The sequence below is a fragment of the Colias croceus genome, chromosome 21 (assembly GCF_905220415.1).
Source record: "Colias croceus chromosome 21, ilColCroc2.1".
Classification (NCBI taxonomy): Eukaryota; Metazoa; Arthropoda; class Insecta; order Lepidoptera; family Pieridae; genus Colias; species Colias croceus.
Genome location: NC_059557.1, coordinates 5687660 through 5708671, shown reverse-complemented (window position 1 = coordinate 5708671; position 21012 = coordinate 5687660). Strand labels below are relative to the sequence as shown.

The following is a 21012-nucleotide window of genomic DNA, read 5'->3' as shown; positions in this document are numbered from 1 at the left end:
TACAATGTCTTGAGTTTTTTATAGAAGGAGCTAAACAAATAAAATCCCGTTATGATTTTGGAAGTCAAATCACAAAAAACTTGAATTTTCTTAATCCAGTCCATGTTAAACGCCGCAGTATATCTTCGTTGATTCACATTGTGCAGACTTTTCCTAATATAATCCAACAAGAACGAACACAGCAATTAGATAATGAGTGGCGTCATTTAAGAATGAACGACAGTCTCCTCGAATCAAGCTCAGAAGACACTGAAGCTTTTTGGCATCAAATTATTTGTGCACAAGATATGGATGGAAATTTGTTGTATCCAACTCTTAAAGAACTGATTTCTGCGTTATTATGCCTTCCTCACTCCAGTGCTGCAGTTGAAAGGATTTTTTCATCTATTAATTTAATTAAAACAAAAACCAGGAACCATTTAGGCACCGAAACGATGGAGGGACTAATTTTAACAAAACAATTATTGAATAACGAGCCATGTTTTAAGCTCAATGTTCACAAGAAATTGATTAATAAAATGAATAAAAGTATGTATAAAAAGTAATAAATAAAGTTTTAAGTACAATCCAATGTTTTCTTTGACAAACATACCATTCAGCTTACGGTTTGATTTCATACAGATTTTATACAGATTTTTAGACTACTATATATCCAGATTTATCGATTTGGCATGTGGCAACACTGGTCCAGCAGTTCCTGAGATTAGCGCGTTCAAACAAACAAACAAACTCTTCAGCTTTATGTATTAATAAAGATAATAGTATAATTAATAATAGATTAACTTACTACCAGGAAGAAATAAATTATATACTTTAAACTTATCAAAACAATTAAATAGGTAGAATGAATGAATGAATGAAAATACTTTATTTGCACCAAAACAAGGAGACAATACGAAAAAACACATGCAAACAAACACGTACAAAAAGGCGGCCTTATCGCTAAAGTAGCGATCTCTTCCAGGCAACCAATGTACCTATTATTAAAGTTACACTTATATCACGGATTACTTACGGGACGCTTAAGCACGTGCTTAATTTCAAACTCTTTGATGTTTCTCTCTCTAGCCGTACATGTAACGGGCTAATCACAGAACAGTAAGAACATAAATCAAAGTTACTGTTTATGCTTTGCAAGTACATATGCTTTGTGATAAACTTGTCGACGTCAAATAGGATAGTTTTGACTAATGAATCAAATGCGTACCGATTCATTTTGTCGTATCGAAAATGAGACTGGAATATTTAAAAAGGTTTTAAATGGATTACATAAAAGCTATTCAATAGTGTACACATTTATATTGTATGAATTGCAATATGTACACCACAGTATGGTTAGGGAGCCAGGTGCAAATTTGGTTAATTATTTCCTCTCAAGAGATAATTCGTCAGACGCATCAGAGTATAGTATTATAAAGCTTCGTGAACGTCAGCTGGCGCTCGGTTGGGGGGGTGAGCGGTTGTAGCCTCCCACGCACGTAGGAAAAAAAATACATTCATTCATTTCCTCTCAGCTAAAAATTTGTCAAATTGTAGCTAACCCAATATCTCAACGAAAAAAAATAATCAGCTGGTTACAACATGGTGTATTATACGTCAGCTGGTGTCTCGAACATGAAAAAAATAAAATTATTTTCCGTGATTTCCTCTCAAACAAAAATTTACCTGATGATAGCTTATATGTAACTGTGGATAAATATATAGGTCAGCTGGCTGTATCTTGGTGGAAAAACCGTCAGCTGATACTTTGAAAGTTATTACTTAGGAGTTAGACAGAAGCATCTATTGCCAATTTATATGCATCAACTGACTAGGTTTTCCTCGAATTATTGCTAGCTGATTTTTTTTATTTATCGCATCAGTATATTAACAATCAGCTCACAAATTTTCATCTGAGATGAAATGACGTATCTTTAATTATTATCGTTATTTTTAAAAATTCAAGCAACACACGCTAGCATAATATAGACAGTAATAAGGTACTTGGAGGTGGTTAGTTGTGCGCATGATCGGGGTACTACGTACATTCAGCCACATCGGTAAACATGTTTTTACAAATATTATAAACTGCATTTAAAAATAACTATCATATCATCAAATTCACATAACTACCTAAAAGTGTAACAAATATGAAATAACCCACTAAAAACATTATTTAACTATAATTATTTAAAAAATAATAGTATAATATATAATTAATAAAGTTATTACTTATCTTTTACGGGGACTTATGTTGATGGAATTCCACGTATCTCGATGATTTTGTTAATGTCTCACTATATTCGAGACACCAGCTGACGTATAATACACCATGCTGTAACCAGCTGATTATTATTTTTCGTTGAGATAATGGGTTAGCTACAATTTGACAAATTTTTAGCCGAGAGGAAATGAATGAATATACTTTTTTTTCTTACGTGCGTGGGAGGCTACAACCGCTCACCCCCCCAACCGAGCTCCAGCTGACGTTCACGAGGCTTTATAATACTATACTCTGATGCATTTTACTAATTACCGCTTGAGAGGAACTTGGTCATAAAATCTGCTTCTGGCTCCCGGACCATACACTTTTTATATAGAAATGAATGAATTGGATTGCATAGGTACATATAAAAACTATATCATAGCACTATTTACGATAAAATATAACTGAAATTGTCAAATGTCATAGGTATGTCATTATCAAAGCAAATCAATCGTACCTACAATATTTATTTGATATCCTTAAAATAATTTTAGAGAATTAAACTTTTGCAATTTATTATATTCAATTATGTTCAATCGGTTATTAATAAATCACAAATCACCTATATCATTTAAAATAATTAGATTATACTCTGGTCATAAAGCTCCGCCAGCTAAAAAGAAAGATGTGGATCCAAGACGAGTCTTTAAAGTATACAGATACGATGGAATTCTATCGAAAGATAAACCCAAAATGAAGAACTATGACCTCGACGTTAGCACATGTGGCAAAATGGTACTTGATGCCATGATAAAAATTAAAGACATGGACTCATCGTTTGTCTTCCGACGATCTTGCAGAGAAGGTAAATTCAAAGTATAAACTAGCTTTCCGCCCGCGGCTTTGCACGCTTTGTCTAAACCTAATAAATTAATTATATACTAATTCCTCTTGAATCACTCTATCTATAAAAAACTGCATCAAAATCCATTCTGTAGTTTTAAATCTAAGCATACATACATACAGACACACGCGGGAAGCGACTTTGCTTTATATTATTGAGTGATTCAACTCGACTTTCTTAAACACGTTTTTCACTGCAAAATACATAATTTGTTATATATCACAGGTATTTGCGGTTCCTGCGCAATAAACCTTCAAGGAAACAATTGCCTCGCTTGCATCACAGAAATACCGCCAGATAAAACGATATCTATCTACCCAATACCGCATATGTACGTGATACGAGATTTGGTCGTGGACATGACACATTTCTTCAATGCCTACGATGGCATACGGCCATATTTGATCAGAGAACGCACTAGTGATTTGGGGGCATACCAATACGCACAGAGCGTTGAAGACCAGGCGAAATTAGTTGGTCTGTATGAATGTGTTCTCTGCGCTTGTTGTTCCACAGCCTGTCCTAGTTACTGGTGGAATGGCAGACGGTTCCTGGGTCCAGCAGCTCTTCTCCACGCGTATAGATGGATCATAGACTCTAGGGATATGGACACCGCTGCAAGGTTATACGACTTGAGAGATGACTTCATGGTGTACCGTTGCCATACTATAATGAACTGTACTCTTGCATGCCCGAAAGGTTTGAACCCACATGTAGCTATTGCGTATCTTAAGAGGTTAATTTCTCGTGTGGATAAGAAACAACCGGAAGGCATTGATGCTTTGAAGTTTGCGTCGGGTGCGAAAAAGAAATGCTAGAATTTATTAGGTATTTGTGTAAAATGCTATTCAATGTTTTTAAATAAAATTTTATGATTACCTGACTTTGTAATTGCTAAGGTGCATTTGTTCAAAACCAATAATTGTTTCAATAATTTTTCAGATCACAAATCTGGAAGAAGATTTTAAATCTATACTAATATTATAAAGCTGAAGAGTTTGTTTGATTGTTTGTTTGTTTGTTTGTTTGTTTGAACGCGCTAATCTCGGGAACTACTGGTCCGATTTGAAAAATTCTTTCGGTGTTAGATAGCCCATTTATCGAGGAAGGTTATAGGCTATATTTCATCATGCTACGGGCAGCAGGAGTGGAGCCACGGGGGTGAATCTGCGCGGAGCAGCTAGTAAATAATATTATTTCTAACGATCAATAAAATTGTCTTATTAACTGACTGCAGAGTAAATAAATGTAATCAATTGTACTCTTTAACTAATATAAATATCACATACTATCCACCAATATGAATTGTATACCGACTACATAATATTCTAAACGACTCAAAATATCCACAAATGTTATTCTCAACTCTCAAGCCATTTCCAAATATGGCTCTACACTTAAGTTCTAAAAGGCACAAAATATACCCCCGAAATTTGATGATTGAACGAATACATCCATTCTCTTTGAACTTCGATCCATCATTGTATTGATAAATTGATCAGACGTGACTTAACCAACTTCATCGTGTAACATCATTTGTAAAGTATAATCGACCTTATTTGTTGATGATAAAGTTCATTATCTAGAGAAACACAACGCAGCGTAATAAGGATTAAAATTTAGGACTGTGTTGTAGCTACTCCTTAAATTTAGGGTTGTTTCCTTGTTGTTTCAAACGTGTTTCAAACCAATAATGACGAATATAAATTTGAATTACCTCTTTATTTAGGTCCCATGTTTACTGAAATCTAGAATATTTTTAAAACTAGCTTTCCGCCGGCGGCTCCGCCCGCGGTTTCAAAGAAAAACTCGCATAGTTCCCATTCCCGTGGAATTTCCGGGATAAAACCTATCCTATATTACTCGTGGATAATGTAGCTTTTGAATGGTGAAAGAATTTTTAAAATCGGTCCAGTAGTTTATGAGCCTATTCATTACAATCAAACAAACAAACATAGTTTTCCTCTTTATAATATTAGTGTAGATAATTGCTAAGAGAACCTAAAATAAGATTCGGTTTACTTCGTTAAAAAAGTAAGTTTAGTAGTATAGTTAATCTTTATTTAAAATCTGATTTTACATGAAACTGAAAACTGAAAACAGATATAAATAAATTTGCAAGTTAAATCATAAAGTTCCATCTACACCACTTGTGTTTCAAGTTTGCTCTCAGAAATATTATCATAAAATATTTAAAATTTTCTAGTGCTCTTCGCGTACAAAGATTTTTATGTGAAACTTGTCATTTTGTAGAGTTTTAATTATTGGAATGCTTTTTTTTTAATAAAATTGATATAGTGTTTAAAATCTTGTTTAGATATATTAAAAAGATACAGTACTTACCTTAATCAGTAAAAATTTGTAAATACCTAAATTGTCTTGGTATAATTATGTAATAGTAATGGTTAAACGGGAAAAAAGTTGTCCATTTGATTTTGAATAACTTTTCATCACATAACTTACATATTATATCTAATATTAAAAAAGTAAATAGTATTGGCATCCATTCCACACATTTTATAGGAACAAATATGTAGAAAGAATACTGCCAATACCATTCATAAAAACGAATTCATACAATTCATATGATTGAATATTGGGCACGAGTAAAAATGTTTTTCAAAAAACATGGCCAAATAAAAGGCTTTTCTACATATGAATAATAACAAACGGTCACCATATAATTTTTATTATCTATACGGGCGCAAAAACAACCCTTTGCGAATACTGTTATGACGGCATTTTCCCTTAGGCGTCCAAATGGAAAACAAGATTGTTTTATTGGCAGATCGCTTATATTTTTCGTTAAACTTTAAAATATGATTTGTCGCTTTATCAAAAATAAATATGTAGATAAAGACAAACGTAGTCGAGTATATAAACGAGTTTAGTTACATTTAAATTGGGACTATTAATTATACTCACAAGGTAGGTATTTACTATTTAATTGAGAAGTAATAAATCCATTACTTAACCTAAATAACGAGGTTCTTACGAAACGATTCATCAACGTCAAAATATAAAAACTTAACACTTGCGATGTTTTACATTATTCCTATATAGATATACAAAAAGAAATCTTTCTAAATGAATAGTTTTTATTCGTAACTTTTCCTAGAAAACAGCAAACCAATGATGGATTCGACAGAAAACCCCTGAAAAATTATTAATTAAGCATAACATTTTATCACAAGATTAATATTAATCAAAGACGCAAATTATATGCTCATATAGATCGGATTTGCATTCAATATCGTAGATAAGACTCTGCATTTTACATCAAAAATAATTCCATTAAAATGGATAACAAACGACGTGTCACAAAAAGAAATTATGATGTCAATACATTGAGAGCTCGGGGTATGTGACAGGGGTCTATCAATAAATCCGGATACACCCAGTCGTCCATAAAACTAACCCTTATCAAGGGAAAACTGGCCGCCGCTAATACATTTTTACCACTCCCAGGAGATGTACATTGATAAAAAGCGAACGTTTGTACTTCAAATTGACTGGAATCCGTGGTGGAAAATAGGATACGTAGTTAGATTGAGAGCATAATATATACTTTTTGGGCTAAAACAGAACTCGATTAAGGTTGGGAATATACGCCAAATATTTTCATCCGATTGTCTGATCTGATCTGATCACTGTAGGCACTTGTCATTCTCAGGAACTCAGCCTTAAGCAAAATTACGCAATTTAAATCTTCACTGACTATTTATACGATCGTTTACTTCATGAAAACTCCTAACATAAAATAACAAGAAAAATGCATTTTATTTATTCGCGCTCTTCCAAAATCCAAAAAAAACAACGTCGTAATCGTAATAATTCGAAGTTATCGAAGTAGGACACTATAAAAATAATTACTTTCCTCCCATCCTGTTTAAAACCTGTTATTACACTTGAAAAGTTGTCAAAATTTAATACCACAGATATATTAGCCATAAGAATTGTAACGAGCGACTATAAAACAGAAAATGCTCGCGGGAACAATTAAGGTTTCAAATTATGTTAATGACTCTCTAGTTACGAGGTCGGATTTTCTGGATTTGAAACGATTTAGCTGATCCTCTTAAGCCTATCAACAGTAATGTAGATGTGTAGATTGTGATGGAGCATTTCAAATGGAAAACACGCGCCTGTTTAACAAGCTTTTTCTTAGAAATATATTTTTACGAACGAGCTTTTTCGTTAAACAATTGGCTTGTACTGAAGAAGAACATCTATTTCATTCAAACTTTCAATTCTACTAATATTATAAATGCGAAAGTTTTTGAGGATGGATGTTTGTTACTCTTTCACGGAAATACTACAGAACCCATTAACAAGAAATTTGGTATGTAGGTAGCTGAAGACCCAAAATAAGACATGCCTTCTTACTTTTTATTCCGGAAATCCCACAGGAACGCGAACTATGCTGGTTTTTCTTTGAAAACGCGGGCCAAGCCGAGAGCGGAAATCTAGTGTTTTACTATCACCATATCATTGAGTGAAAACTAAAGCTTAGCCTTATTAAATTCAAAGCAATCATCGTTCACACAATTAATATGAAGTGATTGCGAATATCGTATAAATGCCTAACACCAAAAAGCTGAATGTGATAGATCCCAACCATCCATCTCCATTGTTCTTACTTCCTGACAATTATATGGAGAATAAAATTAATCTGCCCGTATTAAATATCCCAGTAATTTGACCCCATTTCGTTATCGTGGAAGACTGATGTGCATCTGTTAATTTTCTTAAGAATTTTTGGGATCTTAATTGAGATTGATTGAATGCTTTAATTACTTACCTGTAATCTGAATTAATATAGTAGGTAGGTACAATTCTCTTTTTGTATAGCTATAGTGGGAAAATGTAGGTATGTGCTTTATTTCGATAACTACAAAACAGTCTAATACAATATTTTGATAGTTATAATACTGCAGTAGATGTTAGATTTGGAACTGAAAGATACCTTATAGTGTGTGTGAAGTCCCGTGCCCCCGTAGTGGGGTAAGGAGCAAATGCATTATGCATACATCTGTTTCACTGATCGATTTTCTTTTTGTTGATCAGCCTTCTGTATCCTACCAGACCGAGACATCTTTTTTTCTTCGTCTCCACCGGAAATTCAACCCAGGACCCACTGTACAAAAAAGTAATTAATTATAAAAGTCATTAATTCGGCAATCTCGTAGTAAAGCCTGATTCCCACGACATGTTTGCTTCACAAACCCGACCGCGCCACACCATACCACATGCCATGGGAATCGGTGCGCTTGTGGTCGTTTGCCGATGTTTGCCGACGCATGTGCTATCCATCGGAAGTCGGTAAGATCAAAGGTGCGCGCTTGGCGCGGTGCGACGGCGTTGGTCGACGTCCTTCGGGGCTTGCCGTCTGTAGCGCGTCATTGTTCGGAACCGTACGATAATTATTATTATCGTACAAATACGTCATCTCTTCAACGAGCTGTAATATTTTTATTTATACATAGTTATGTATTATGTATCATGTATGATATGTATGTATGTAAGTATATATGTATGTATGTGTATTTATAGCATGTATTTATAGTATTGATATCAATATTTATATTGTTTTTACTTATTTATTTATTATTAGGTATCTATTTTTATATATATACGTATATAATATGTATATGTACATATTTTTATTTATTTATTTTTTCTCCTTTTAAATCAAACACCACCCATCTAATTTTAATTAACTTAACGTATCTATCACTTAACATCTTGTAATGACCCACAGATTAGGTATTAGTAGGAATGACCGTCCACCGAGCTCGCCAGTGCTTGCCATACGCACACATGCCGTGGGAACGCTCAGTTCAAATCGCGACGGATGGCGACAAGCGCTTGTCGTCTGCCAATGCTTGTGAAGCAAACATGCCGTGGGAACCCACCTAAGTAATGAAGTAGATACCTAGAATTTTATTATAGGTACATATTATATTTGAAATAGAAAACAACCCGACAATGTTAACTACATAATAACAAGACACCATTCCAAAAAGGTAAGCAATAAACCAAACAACGAGCACAAATTTATCTACAACCCGCTTTTAAACTACTAGTATAGTCCAATTGTGAATTGGGTCATAAACTAAAGCTATGAAATACGTTATAGCACAAGATGGGGATGATTTACGACAGTTAACCGACCCTAATTAATCTCCAGTTAACCTGCCGTGCCGGACACCTTGAGTAATAACACTAAGATAATTAGGGAGGCATCACTCGTAAATTCTTCATCTTCAACATTGAGTTACTATGTTCTACGTAGTACATAGTAACTCAATGATCTTCAAGGATTACCTTATTATAAATCTAGTGTTAGAATAAATAAAGTTCCGTTTCAATGATGGACATGTATCATTCGGTGGCAATATTATCATTTATTATCTACCTTCCTACTATCATTGCAGTAGGGATATAATCGGCATTTATGATTTTAAATTAACTTTTACAGTGTACGATAGATTGATTAGGCACATTGTATTATATTACATATTATCGAGATATCAAAGAAAAAAAACACAACTCAGAACAGTAACATGTATCCATTTTTATTCATTTAGCATAATATTGTAAGTTAGAAATACCGTTCTAAACGGACGCTGTTAAAATACTGAATTATAAATGTTTCCTTAAAATTCTTACACTAAACGAGTAAGAATTTAAAGCACAAAATTAAAAACATCTGTATAACATTTTACACAAATGATATTCTGAAACTGGATATTTTTTGTTCGCACGATTTTGTTTTGCATTTGCACTAAACGCAATTATTGCGGTTGTGGAGGCAAAAAGTTAAAAAATTCTCGCTACAATTTCTAACTCTATTTCTATTTTCTATAAACGGAAACTCTAAAAACTATTTTTAAAGCTGTACGCTCGTGTTTTAAATGATATTTCAGTTAAATAAGTGTTTTATTTTCGTGTAGGTATCATTTGCATCAGAGTTTAATTCAGTTGGAAATGCAAACGTATACAATTTCTTTTAATTGTTCGAAAGGTTATAAAATTAATAGAACGCAAATACGAAATATGAACATTTACCTCTACTATACAGCATCTGCTTGATATAAAATATCTTGGAAAGAATCTTGGAAAGAAGCTATATTATCCTTGTCCAAGCGATTTTACTTTTATAAAGTATGAAAATCGCCACAAAGGAAACTGCTACCACTTTACGTTATCACAATATCTTTAATAATTACGTCACGTAATATCAACAGTAACGAATTTATCTTCCTCGTAAAATCGCTAACAGTAATACCTACCCTGCGTCGGAGCGCTCTTCAAAAGACGTCACTAATTACATTGCAGATGCATCTCTTTGTAAAATTAATTTTAAGTGCATTGTTTGCTTCTAGAAGTGCTGTTTTTGCACTTGACAAGTTTTGTGTAACATGGGCATTGCTTTGTAGGGATTTTACATTTTTAATCTTCTTTGAAACAGTTAAGTGTTGGACATTAAAGAAATAAAGAACGTAAAGGAAGGAAATGAAAACATTTGTGCCCTGTAGGCTGTAACATACCTGTTTTATAACTATGATAACTACATAATTTAAATATAATTTAAATACAATGCGAGAAAAAAATATTCCTTCTGAGAACAGACCAAGTAGCAAGGGTCCTTTAGTAAATTAAACACAAATATTGTAAGTGTTTCATTGTTCAATTCCCATACCCTTTATTTTCTTCTGAACCAATACAATTTCGCAAATAACGTTTCCAATACATAGGTACCTTCAAGACAAACCGCATGCAAAACTAGTTACACGTTCGCAATAGTATTGAAGCCGTTACAATGTAAGGAGCGTTCAATAGCACCAATAATTGAACACGAATGCCATTCAAACTATTTCCAACTAAGAAGTTTGTACGTGGATTGTACGTAATGACTATGTCATTGGTTCCCAAAGAGGTTCCCGGAGGTCCAATTTAGAGTTGGTTGGCTTGTCAATAAAATTGTACTATGTATAATAATATAGGTAGAGAATGTAACCCCGGTTGACTCCGTAAAAAATATCATTATAATATGTAGCTTGGTAAAGATGTAGTTTTCCAAAAGTATTTTTTTTTAATAGATTGAGTCGTTTTTGAATTAAATCGTAGCAAAGAAACACGCACAAAACCTTCGCTATTTATCATACTCGCTACTAGTTATTCTGTTATAGTATAATATATATTAATTATATGCGCTATTATAACGGGCGCCGTAACAGCCTGCAATTTTAGGGGCCCACTTACTACCTACGTATTATATCTATACGATTTTTAAGTGGTCATGTCCCTTGTTAAACTGTATAAATCGGTGAAAGAACGCTCGCGGTGGCGTATTAAATCAAAGATTTGAGTATCGCTGGAATAAGGAGAACGCTATAACTATAAGTATCGTCCCGGCTGCATCTAATATACAGTGCTTATAGCTTTTCCAACTATCTGCGATAAAAGAGGTAACGATACCTACAAAATATTATTTACTAATGAGAAGGCCACAAATTCTCTGCTTTTGCCTTTCCTTCATTTCATTTGCCTTGGGTTTTAATTGACGAATTTATATCAATTAGATAATCGATTAAAAGATTAAAAGAAGTCTAGTGGTTTAGGGGTGAAAAAGAGACGGACAGACAAGAGTTAGTTTCGTCTTTATAATCCATACTAATATTATAAATGCGAAAGTAACTCTGTCTGTCAGTTGAATCACACCTTAACTACTGAACCAATTTGCATGAAATTTGGTATAAAGATATTTTAATAGCCGAGAAAGGAAATATGCTACTTTTTACCCCGGGAAATAGGATAGGTTTTATCCCGGAAATCACACGGGAACGGGAACTATGCGGGTTTTTCTTTGACTGCGCGGGCGATGCCGCGGGTGGAAAGCTGGTTTTAATATACAGCAGGGATTATTCCTTTTTCAACTGTCGAATCATTAACTTATTAGAAGAGGTAAAATATAATAAAACAAAGTAAGATGACATATACAACCTCATAATATATTTCAGGTTCATTTTTAAATAAACACTAAAACTAACAAACTAACAGTCATACCTTATTTAAATCTATTTTATCTCTATATAATTAATAACTTATTATACTTTTGATTCAAAAGAGATTTCCGTAGTCTCTATACAAGTATGTTTTTCTTCAAGTATATGAAAATATACAAGTTAGATTTTTATCCTTACATTAATAAGTAAATAGCTGTCATTTTGACAAACTTCACAAATAACTATGCTTAAGTATTCGCCTTAATTTAATTTAGATTTAAACTAGTTGAACATAAAAAATACTTTGAACTACTATATCAAAAAGACTATAAATACAAAAAGTTCTTACAAGCAATAGCCAATAGACTTCAGTTTCATAGAATCAACAAAGATTTTTCAACCAATCACGAGAGCGCATTCAAATTGTTCGAAAACGTTACAAAAGAGAAAAAACAGACTTTATATAGGTACATTTCTAATATTGATTATTTAATCAGATCCGCGTTGAATGGACTAGCCGTACTTCTTGAGTCAGTGCTATACGCAATCAATTTATTTTATTTTTTGAAGTGAAACTTAAGCGTGTTGAGAGTAAAATTTCAATGTCGCGTCATGCCAATACCGTCACTCCATGGAGTAAAGCGACGATTTTTGAATATTGCCAAAGAAGTTTCACTTCTGGCACGTATGCTCGGCTCACACGCTCTTTAATTACAGAAAAAATTCATAGTTACTAAGTCAGTATGCAGTCGCGAGCTTATCATAATATACAGTATTATCAATTTGTATCATCGATAAATCTACATAATTTATGCCCAACAATAATCATTATTACTGTCATCAATAAACCGATCATAAAATTGAAACTGGTTTATTAATTACATATATCATCACTATCAAAGAAATAAAGTACGGATAACGTAACAGCAGGCCCATACGAAAAAAAACATCAAAGGAATATGAACGATAGAAAATCATTTAGGACATTTCACATCTATATAGGATTTTTTTTTTGTTACAAACATTTGTGCATCCATTACTCTTTCTATTGTAGTTCTTACAAACAGTCATGCAAGTTTCATCCTTACTATAAAGTAATAAAACACATTTTCGATTACAGTTCTTTAAACAAACATTCATGCAAGTTCCATCCTTACTGCACAGTCATAAAGCACATTATCGCACATCACACATTGTCTTGGGGCCCGTGCCCATTGGCCGACTCTCATATATTGTTCATGTCGAATAGAACTTGCGAGATCGTTCTAGAAGCTTCCACGTTGCTCAGAGCAATGGCGGCTAAATGGGCTTCGTATTGGCGCAGGATTCTGAAATTTCAAGCGTACATTAACGATTTAAAACGTAAATTATTTTTTTATCTGCTCAGATTTTGGTGAACTCTTTTTGGTCGACTTTTTTTACAAAGTTCTGAGATGAATTTATGCTTTTTGAGCATTTTGAAGCAGAATAATTTATCATCTTAATTTTTTTTTTGGCGATATTTTTTTTATGTTATAAACGAAAAACGTAAAACCTGCAGAATATAACATTTTTGTATGTAAATAAAATTGTTATTGACTCTGAACACATGCAATAGTAAAAATATATTAAATCCTTAACTACCTTGTAATTTTAAACAAAAATAATTTGTCTTAGTTTAAATATTAATGATTAATGAATATCTTACCGTCTTCCAGTGTTTGAATAAATCACGATATTCCTCAAAATAAGGGCCGCTGTTAAACGTATGCTCTTCGTCACTGGTCCTTCATTTTCATCCTGTATAAAACAATTTAATTATATTATGTTTGATAAAAGGTTTTTTATTTGTTACATCGCTAACGTGGTTGAGCTAGCTTACCTTATTTGTTATATTTTTAATACTTTTGTTTATTGACATGCAAAGCATTTTATCAATTAGTTAAGGTTTGTAAAAATTCTTGGAAAATGTATTTAAACTTTTTAAGTTATCTTTTTTGTCAGTGTTACGGGTGATACCCACAGTTTTTAAACAAAATGAAAAATAAAATGGCGATTAAAATAAATTAAACAAATAAAAGGCAACTTAAACAGAGAACATAAACAAAACCATCGCACAAAACAACACACAAGCAAAAACATTTATGTGAAAAGGCTTAAAATTCAATAGTTTATTTAATCTATTCATTCTCATATTATGAGTTACTAGCTGCGCTCCACGGTTTCACCCGCGTGGCTCCGCTCCTGTTGGTCTTAGCGTGATGATATAATATATAGTATATAGCCTTACTCGATGAATGGGCTATCTAACACCAAATTTTTCAAATCGGACCAGTAGTTCCTGAGATTAGCGCGTTCAAACAAACAAACAAACTCTGTATATACTATATAATTAAGAAGATGTCAATGTTAAAAAATATTCCTTTTTAAACGGTTTTATTTCCATTTACAGAGTTTGTACGGTACTTTGAATTCAAATGATAGTGGTAGTTTTCTAAAAATTTCAAAAACTTTATAAATATTTCTAAGTGTACATTGATAAAAAATTTGTAGGAATAAAAAAAAATGTCACTGTCTACGGTCAGTCTATTACTAACCGACTCGCACAGAGATAAATTAAATGCTCGACTATCCAGATACAAAAAGACAAAAGAGACAAAAAAATCCACAACAATAATACAATACAAATTAAACTTTAAGCCAATTCACATAAAGTGTAAAAACGTGTGAATCTCACCCCAGAATCCGGCGCACGAGTGTCGGCCGTGTGCTGCACGCACACAAACGTATGTTAGACGCGTTAGTAATGCGTTGGTGTGCGTTCGGTTCAATTATATGAACTGTATGTATCTATTACTTTTTAAATTTTTGTCATTTTAATATCCGACTCGAAGGACCAAAATATGAATGATAATGAAAGACAGAGTAAAACGTTTCCAATACAATCTAATTTAAAACTCATTTATTCTATTTTTGTAGAATTTGGGGAAACGGACGATGACAACAAAAGTAATTTGCAACAAAAATTTAACCACTAAAAATGATATATGAAATAAGCCATCGTGCATAAAATATTATAAAAGTGCAATAAAAATTAAAAACAAATACTCGACAACCAGTACAGTAACGTCAAAGTTACTGCAATGAAAGACATCATACACAAAAAAATATACTTATAAGATTATAATATGCTATTTTTTTATTCTTATCCATGAATTTTCATTTTTTGTCCATAAGGAAATATACCTTACCAAAGACAATAGACATAGTGGGACGCTGTGTACGGGAGTTCACCTTCAGCTTGTTTCGTGAAAATCGGGTGGAGCTGTGCTGATGCTTTTAATGCTTAATCTATATCGTCTTTACGATACATAGAACAATATTTTTTGGATGTTTTTTTTTTTTTTTTTAATGGTACCCGGTATATTTACCGCTTTTTTAGACTGTCAAAATGTCCTAAACAAATATTGCGAAGGAGATCACCATCAGCTCGCGCGAGATCGGCCGCATGCTTGTTGAGTGGAACTGTGACGATGCTTTAGTGCGTAATGTCTATATCAGTGTGTCGTCTTAACGATACGATATAGACCGATACTTTTCGGGTGTTTTTTGACATAGTACCTCGTGTATTTACCGACATTTTAAAGACGTTTCACATCAAATGGTGTAAAGTGTCTCACCATCAGCTCACGCGGGTTGGGTTGAATCGGTTACGTGCTTGTTGAGGGAGACAGTGTTTATAATGCGTAATGTAAGGGTGGATTTTTTTTGACATGGTACCCGGTGTATTTACTGACAAAGAGTTGTTATCAAATGCTATAAAATTGTACTGTATGATTTTATGTCATAATTTTTTAATGGTGTATTTTTTTTTTTGTAAAGTATCTCACCATAAGCTCGCGCGGGTTGTACAGGTCGGCCGCGTGCTTGTTGAGCGCTGCGAGCGCCGCGTTGGGCGGGTACGCGACCGACGCGGGCCGGCTCGGCTCCGGCTCGGCCGCCGCGTGCCGCCGCGAGTTGTAGATCGCTTTTAGCGCCTGTACATACCAGTAAATGGGCATAAATTGTACTGTAAACGCCTGTACAATGTACATAGCATTATATACGCATCAATCGTACTGTACACCAAAGAAAACAAATAGATACCCTCTGTACATTGTTAAACTATGCTGCTCTCCGCGGTTTCATCCGCATTGCTCCGATATTGTTGGTCTTAGCGTGATGATATATAGCCTATAGCCATCCTCGATAAATGGACTATCTAAGACCGAAAGAATTTTTCAAATCGGACCAGTAGTTCCCGAGATTAGCGCATTCAAACAAACAAACAAACTCTTCAGCTTTATAATATTAGTATAGATAAGTTATTAGGTGTTTTAAATTATCCTATATGGTGTACAATAAAGAATTTTTCATTCATTCATTCATTCAATAGAATAAAGGCTTTACAATACATACACATAAATTGTACTGTACATCAAAGAAAACACAAAACAGATACCCTTGTTGTTGTTTATATCACCTTATTGTCCTATATGGTGTACAATAAAGAATGTTTCATTCATTCATTCATTCGATAGAATAAAGGCTTTGTAATACATACACATAAATTGTACTGTACACCAAAGAAAACAAATAGATACCCTCTGTACATTGTTAAATAAGTTATTAAGTGTTATAAATTGTCCTATATGGTGTACAATAAAGAATGTTTCATTCATTCATTCATTCAATAGAATAAAGGCTTTGCAATACATACACATAACTATCTAATATATATCATACATATACAGGGTGTAATCGTTAAGTGTGCACAGGCGATTATTCCGTAACTATTGCAGATATCAAAAAACTTTAAACTGATATCGAAAGTACTTAACCTAATGAGTAAAATGGCCATAATAATTTTTTTTAAATAAAACGAGAAATATCCAAAAATGTTACATTAAACGCTCCCATACATTTTATTTCCCATACATTTTGTATTCATAGCAGATTTTCGAAGTGATGTCCTCATTGTGCAATACCATGAGGAGCTCTATTTACAGTCTCTAAATGAACTTCCCTTCAAATTTGCGAAGTAATTAAAGCAGAAAACCAAAAAAAGAAAGAAAAAGCTAAAATCTTCCATATTAAATGTACTAGTTGATCCAAAAGTAATGATAATTGGGTATTTCCTGTGCACATAAAAATATAAAATTAATGTTTTTTGCTTGCTTATGTATTCACTAAGTAATCACAAAAAAATCATATCAACAGGCCACGTTTCCAATTATTTACATTAATTTGAATGTGAACCGTGCGTGCCAGAATGTTTCCCGACGAAAAGAAGAAACAACGATTCGACATGTACCTAGAGGGTAAATTTCTAAATTTTTAATGATATCAGGATAATTTTTTGTCACTTTTTGTGATCATGGACGTTACCCGAGTTCACCATGTTTATGCTGAAGCCAAAAAACAATCAATGTCCTGGATGCGAGCTTCCAAAGTGACGATGAAGAAATTCATAGTGAAAATCAGAAGGTTAGATTAAACCGGTAGTTTTTTTAGACGCTGAAGGAATAATTAAGGTGGAATATTTTAAAAAGTTCTTACTAAACAGACCAAATTAAAAGATTGCGGTAGGTTAGTAAGGAAAAGAGACATGGCAAACTGCGGACCTGAACGCTGTTTCACCAAGACAACGCACCAGATCACAAAGCGTCAGTTGCGATTGCTGCCATTCAAAAATCGGCATTACAAATGCTTGAACACCTACCCTATTTTTTAGATCTAGCTCCTATTTACTTATATCTCTTTCCTCGGCACAAGGAACACTTTCTTAGCAATAAATTATTTTAAGACGACAGCGAAGTGATGGCCGCGTGGAGGGGTTTTTGTGGATGAAGTCAAAGTTTTTTTTTTAAAGTTTAGGAAAAAAAATATTGAAGTATATTTTCTAGTTAGAAGACTAAGTATCTAGAGAACTACATAATTATTATAACTGTAATGACCTTGTTTAATATTGATTATCATTACTTTTGGATCAACCCATGTACATGGGATATTCGTATCTCATACTAAATGTATGGGAGGGTTTCAAGTTAATTTTTTAGATATTTCTCGTTTTATTTAAAAAAAATTATTATGGCCATTTTACTCATTAGGTTAAATACTTTCGATATCAGTTAAAAGTTCTTTGATATCTGTAATAGTTACGGAATAATCGCCTGTGCACACTTAACGATTACACCCTGTATAATATACTAACAAGTGGACCTCTGTTGTTCTATTAATAAATAAAATAATAAACTGTACTGTGCTTGGAACAAAACAGCAAATAGAATATAGGGAACACAGAGAGAACGTGATGTTAGCGCATGAGCGCTAATCTGGCGTCGCTCTATGAGGAGCGTTAAGTACGCTTTCTATCTAGCAAAGTCATTACAGAACGTCAGCGTTAGCTACGTATTAAGGCTCTTTCGTGACGTAGCTGTAGGAGCGATTCGACGTCGGGCATTGTACATTTTTTACAAATTTTATTTTACCGTCCGACTAGATGTGGATTAAATTACTGGATAATGAATCACAAAATTATATTGCTGAAAGGCACTGTTTGCATTCCTTTATCTTTGAAAAGAAATATAACTGCATTCAAAATTGTACCTATAAAGTTTTTGACGGACCCCTAATACTGTGCTAACCACAAACACATGTCATTATTTATTACATTCACATTCCATATACAATTTATACAAGTAATTAGTTCTTATATCTATTTCGAACTTACCTGCGGCGTACAATGCTTATCGTTCAAATGGTTCAACAACGCAAATGTCTTCCTGGGGACTCTATCACAATCCAGCCACATGCACGGCATGTCCCCACCGGAGGCCCCAGAGCCCCCGGAGGCCCCAGCGGCCCCGGGGCAATGGGCCCGTGCCGCGTGTGTGAATACGCATGATGCGCTGCCGAACGTTCTGGAATAACACATTTTTTTAATTGATTATAATTTCTGAATATGTAGAAACGTGGGATTAATGCACTACTATGTGTAATAGAAGAAATTAAAAAAACGTGTGTGAAAATTTTTCGCAATATTTTTCGATAGTTTTTGAGTTTTGACAAAAAGAATGAAAAAAAATATGTACATTGTATATCGTTTAGTCAATTTGTCAATAATTTTTAGTCCAAAAGAAAGTAGTTTACTATAAGAATAGATGAATTTTCAATTTTTTAAAAGGAAAAGTAACACTTTAATCAGACAAAAAGTGCAATTTAAAAATAACTTACTTCCCACATCCCTTCCAATGGCATATCCAAGGGGTATCTTCTTGAGTACCGGCAGCCGGTGCCGGCGGTGGCGTTGCTGACGTAACCGGTGGTTTTTGCTAAAACACAAAATAATTTTACTTTTACGACTTCATAAAAAAATTTATCCAGAATCCTACTACAAGACAGGTTTATAACTACATAATATTCTGCCATTTTATCATCATCATCATCATCATCAGCCCATATACGTTCCCACTGCTGGGACATTGTCCTCCTATGAACTACCATTTATCGGCCCAAAGATACTTCTCTATTGAAATAACGACGACCAATTCTCAAAACAATGTAATTCTATCAATAAAAAATCCCTCAGTACATTTTGATTTAACACCAGACTACACGTCTGCTCTATACCATAAAACAACAAATTTAACAAATATCACTATAACTACTATACAGGGTGTAATCGTTAAGTGTGCACAAGCGATTATTCCGTAACTATTGCATATACCAAAAAACTTTAAACTGATATCGAAAATACTTAACCTAATGAGTAAAATGGCCATAATAAATTTTTAAAAATAAAACGAGAAATATCCAAAAATGTTACATTAAACGCTCCCATACATTTTATTTCCCATACATTTTGTATTCATAGCAGATTTTCGAAGTGATGTCCTCCTTGTGCAATACAATGAGGAGCTCTATTTACAGTTTCTAAATGAACTTCCCTTCAAATTTGCGAAGTAATTAAAGCAGAAAACCAAAAAAAGAAAGAAAAAGCTAAAATCTTTCATATTAAATGTACTAGGTTGATCCAAGAGTAATGATAATTGGGTATTTCCTGTGCACATAAAAATATAAAACAAATGTTTTTTTCTTGCTCATGTATTCACAAAACTAAGTAATCACAAAAAAATCATATCAACAGGCCACGTTTCCAATTATTTACATTAATTTGAATGTGAACCGTGCGTGCCAGAATGTTTCCCGACGAAAAGAAGAAACAACGATTCGACAAGTAGAGGGTAAATTTCTAAATTTTTAATGATATCAGGATAATTTTTTGTCACGTTTTGTGATCATGGTCGTTACCCGAGTTCACCATGTTTATGCTGAATCCAAAAAACAATCAATGTCCTGGATGCGAGCTTCCAAAGTGACGATGAAGAAATTCAAAGTGAAAATCAGTAGGTTAGATTAAAGCGGTAGTTTTTTGGGACGCTGAAGAAATAATTATGGTGGAATATTTTAAAAAGGTAGCCACTTTATTGGGCTCTTACTAAACAGACCAAATTAAAAGATTGCGGTAGGTTAGTAAGAAACAGAGACATGGCAAACTGCTGACCTGAACGCTGTTTCACCAAGACAACGCACCAGATCACAAAGCGTCAGTTGCGATGGCTGCCATTCAAAAATCGGCATTGCAAATGCTTGAACACCTACTCTATTTTTTAGATCTAGCTCCTATTTACTTTTATCTCTTTCCTCGGCACAAGAAACACTTTCTTAGCAATAAATTATTTTAAGACGACAGTGAAGTGATGGCCGCGTGGAGGGGTTTTTGTGGATGAAGTTAAAGTTTTTTTTTAAGTTTAGGAAAAAAAATATTGAAGTATATTTTCTAGTTAGAAGACTGACTAGAGAACTACATAATAATTATAACTGTAATGACC

General features: G+C 33.6%; 2 protein-coding genes across 7 annotated transcripts in view; one reads left to right on the top strand and one right to left on the bottom strand.

Annotated features, from left to right (window-relative positions):
• Positions 1–2773: 2773 nt before the first annotated feature.
• Positions 2774–3907, top strand: LOC123701158 (succinate dehydrogenase [ubiquinone] iron-sulfur subunit, mitochondrial-like). The gene is made up of 2 exons (XM_045648554.1): positions 2774–3050; positions 3315–3907. Exons 1-2 carry the CDS (start codon positions 2774–2776, stop codon positions 3905–3907), a joined length of 870 nt encoding a protein of 289 aa, XP_045504510.1.
• An 8178-nt stretch (positions 3908–12085) lies between these two features.
• The window catches only part of LOC123701238 (AT-rich interactive domain-containing protein 2), a 35740-nt gene continuing 26813 nt past the window's right edge, over positions 12086–21012 (bottom strand). For 5 of the 6 annotated variants that reach the window (XM_045648647.1, XM_045648645.1, XM_045648643.1 and 2 more), the window contains 6 exons: positions 19355–19452; positions 18852–19041; positions 15970–16116; positions 14817–14849; positions 13788–13879; positions 12086–13428 (listed from right to left, as the gene is read on the bottom strand). In XM_045648647.1, the coding sequence (XP_045504603.1) occupies positions 13326–13428; positions 13788–13879; positions 14817–14849; positions 15970–16116; positions 18852–19041; positions 19355–19452 (663 nt within the window). In that variant the 3' untranslated portion in view covers positions 12086–13325. The remainder of the gene's footprint in view (positions 13429–13787; positions 13880–14816; positions 14850–15969; positions 16117–18851; positions 19042–19354; positions 19453–21012) is intronic. The other variant, XM_045648644.1, reaches the window with a different exon arrangement.

Bases quoted from the DNA above. Each gene is read 5' to 3' on its own strand.
- LOC123701158 (XM_045648554.1), top strand. From the start codon at position 2,774: ATGTTCAATCGGTTATTAATAAATCACAAATCACCTATATCATTTAAA. The intron at 3,051-3,314 runs GTAAATTCAAAG...TATATATCACAG, and splicing joins CCGACGATCTTGCAGAGAAG to GTATTTGCGGTTCCTGCGCA.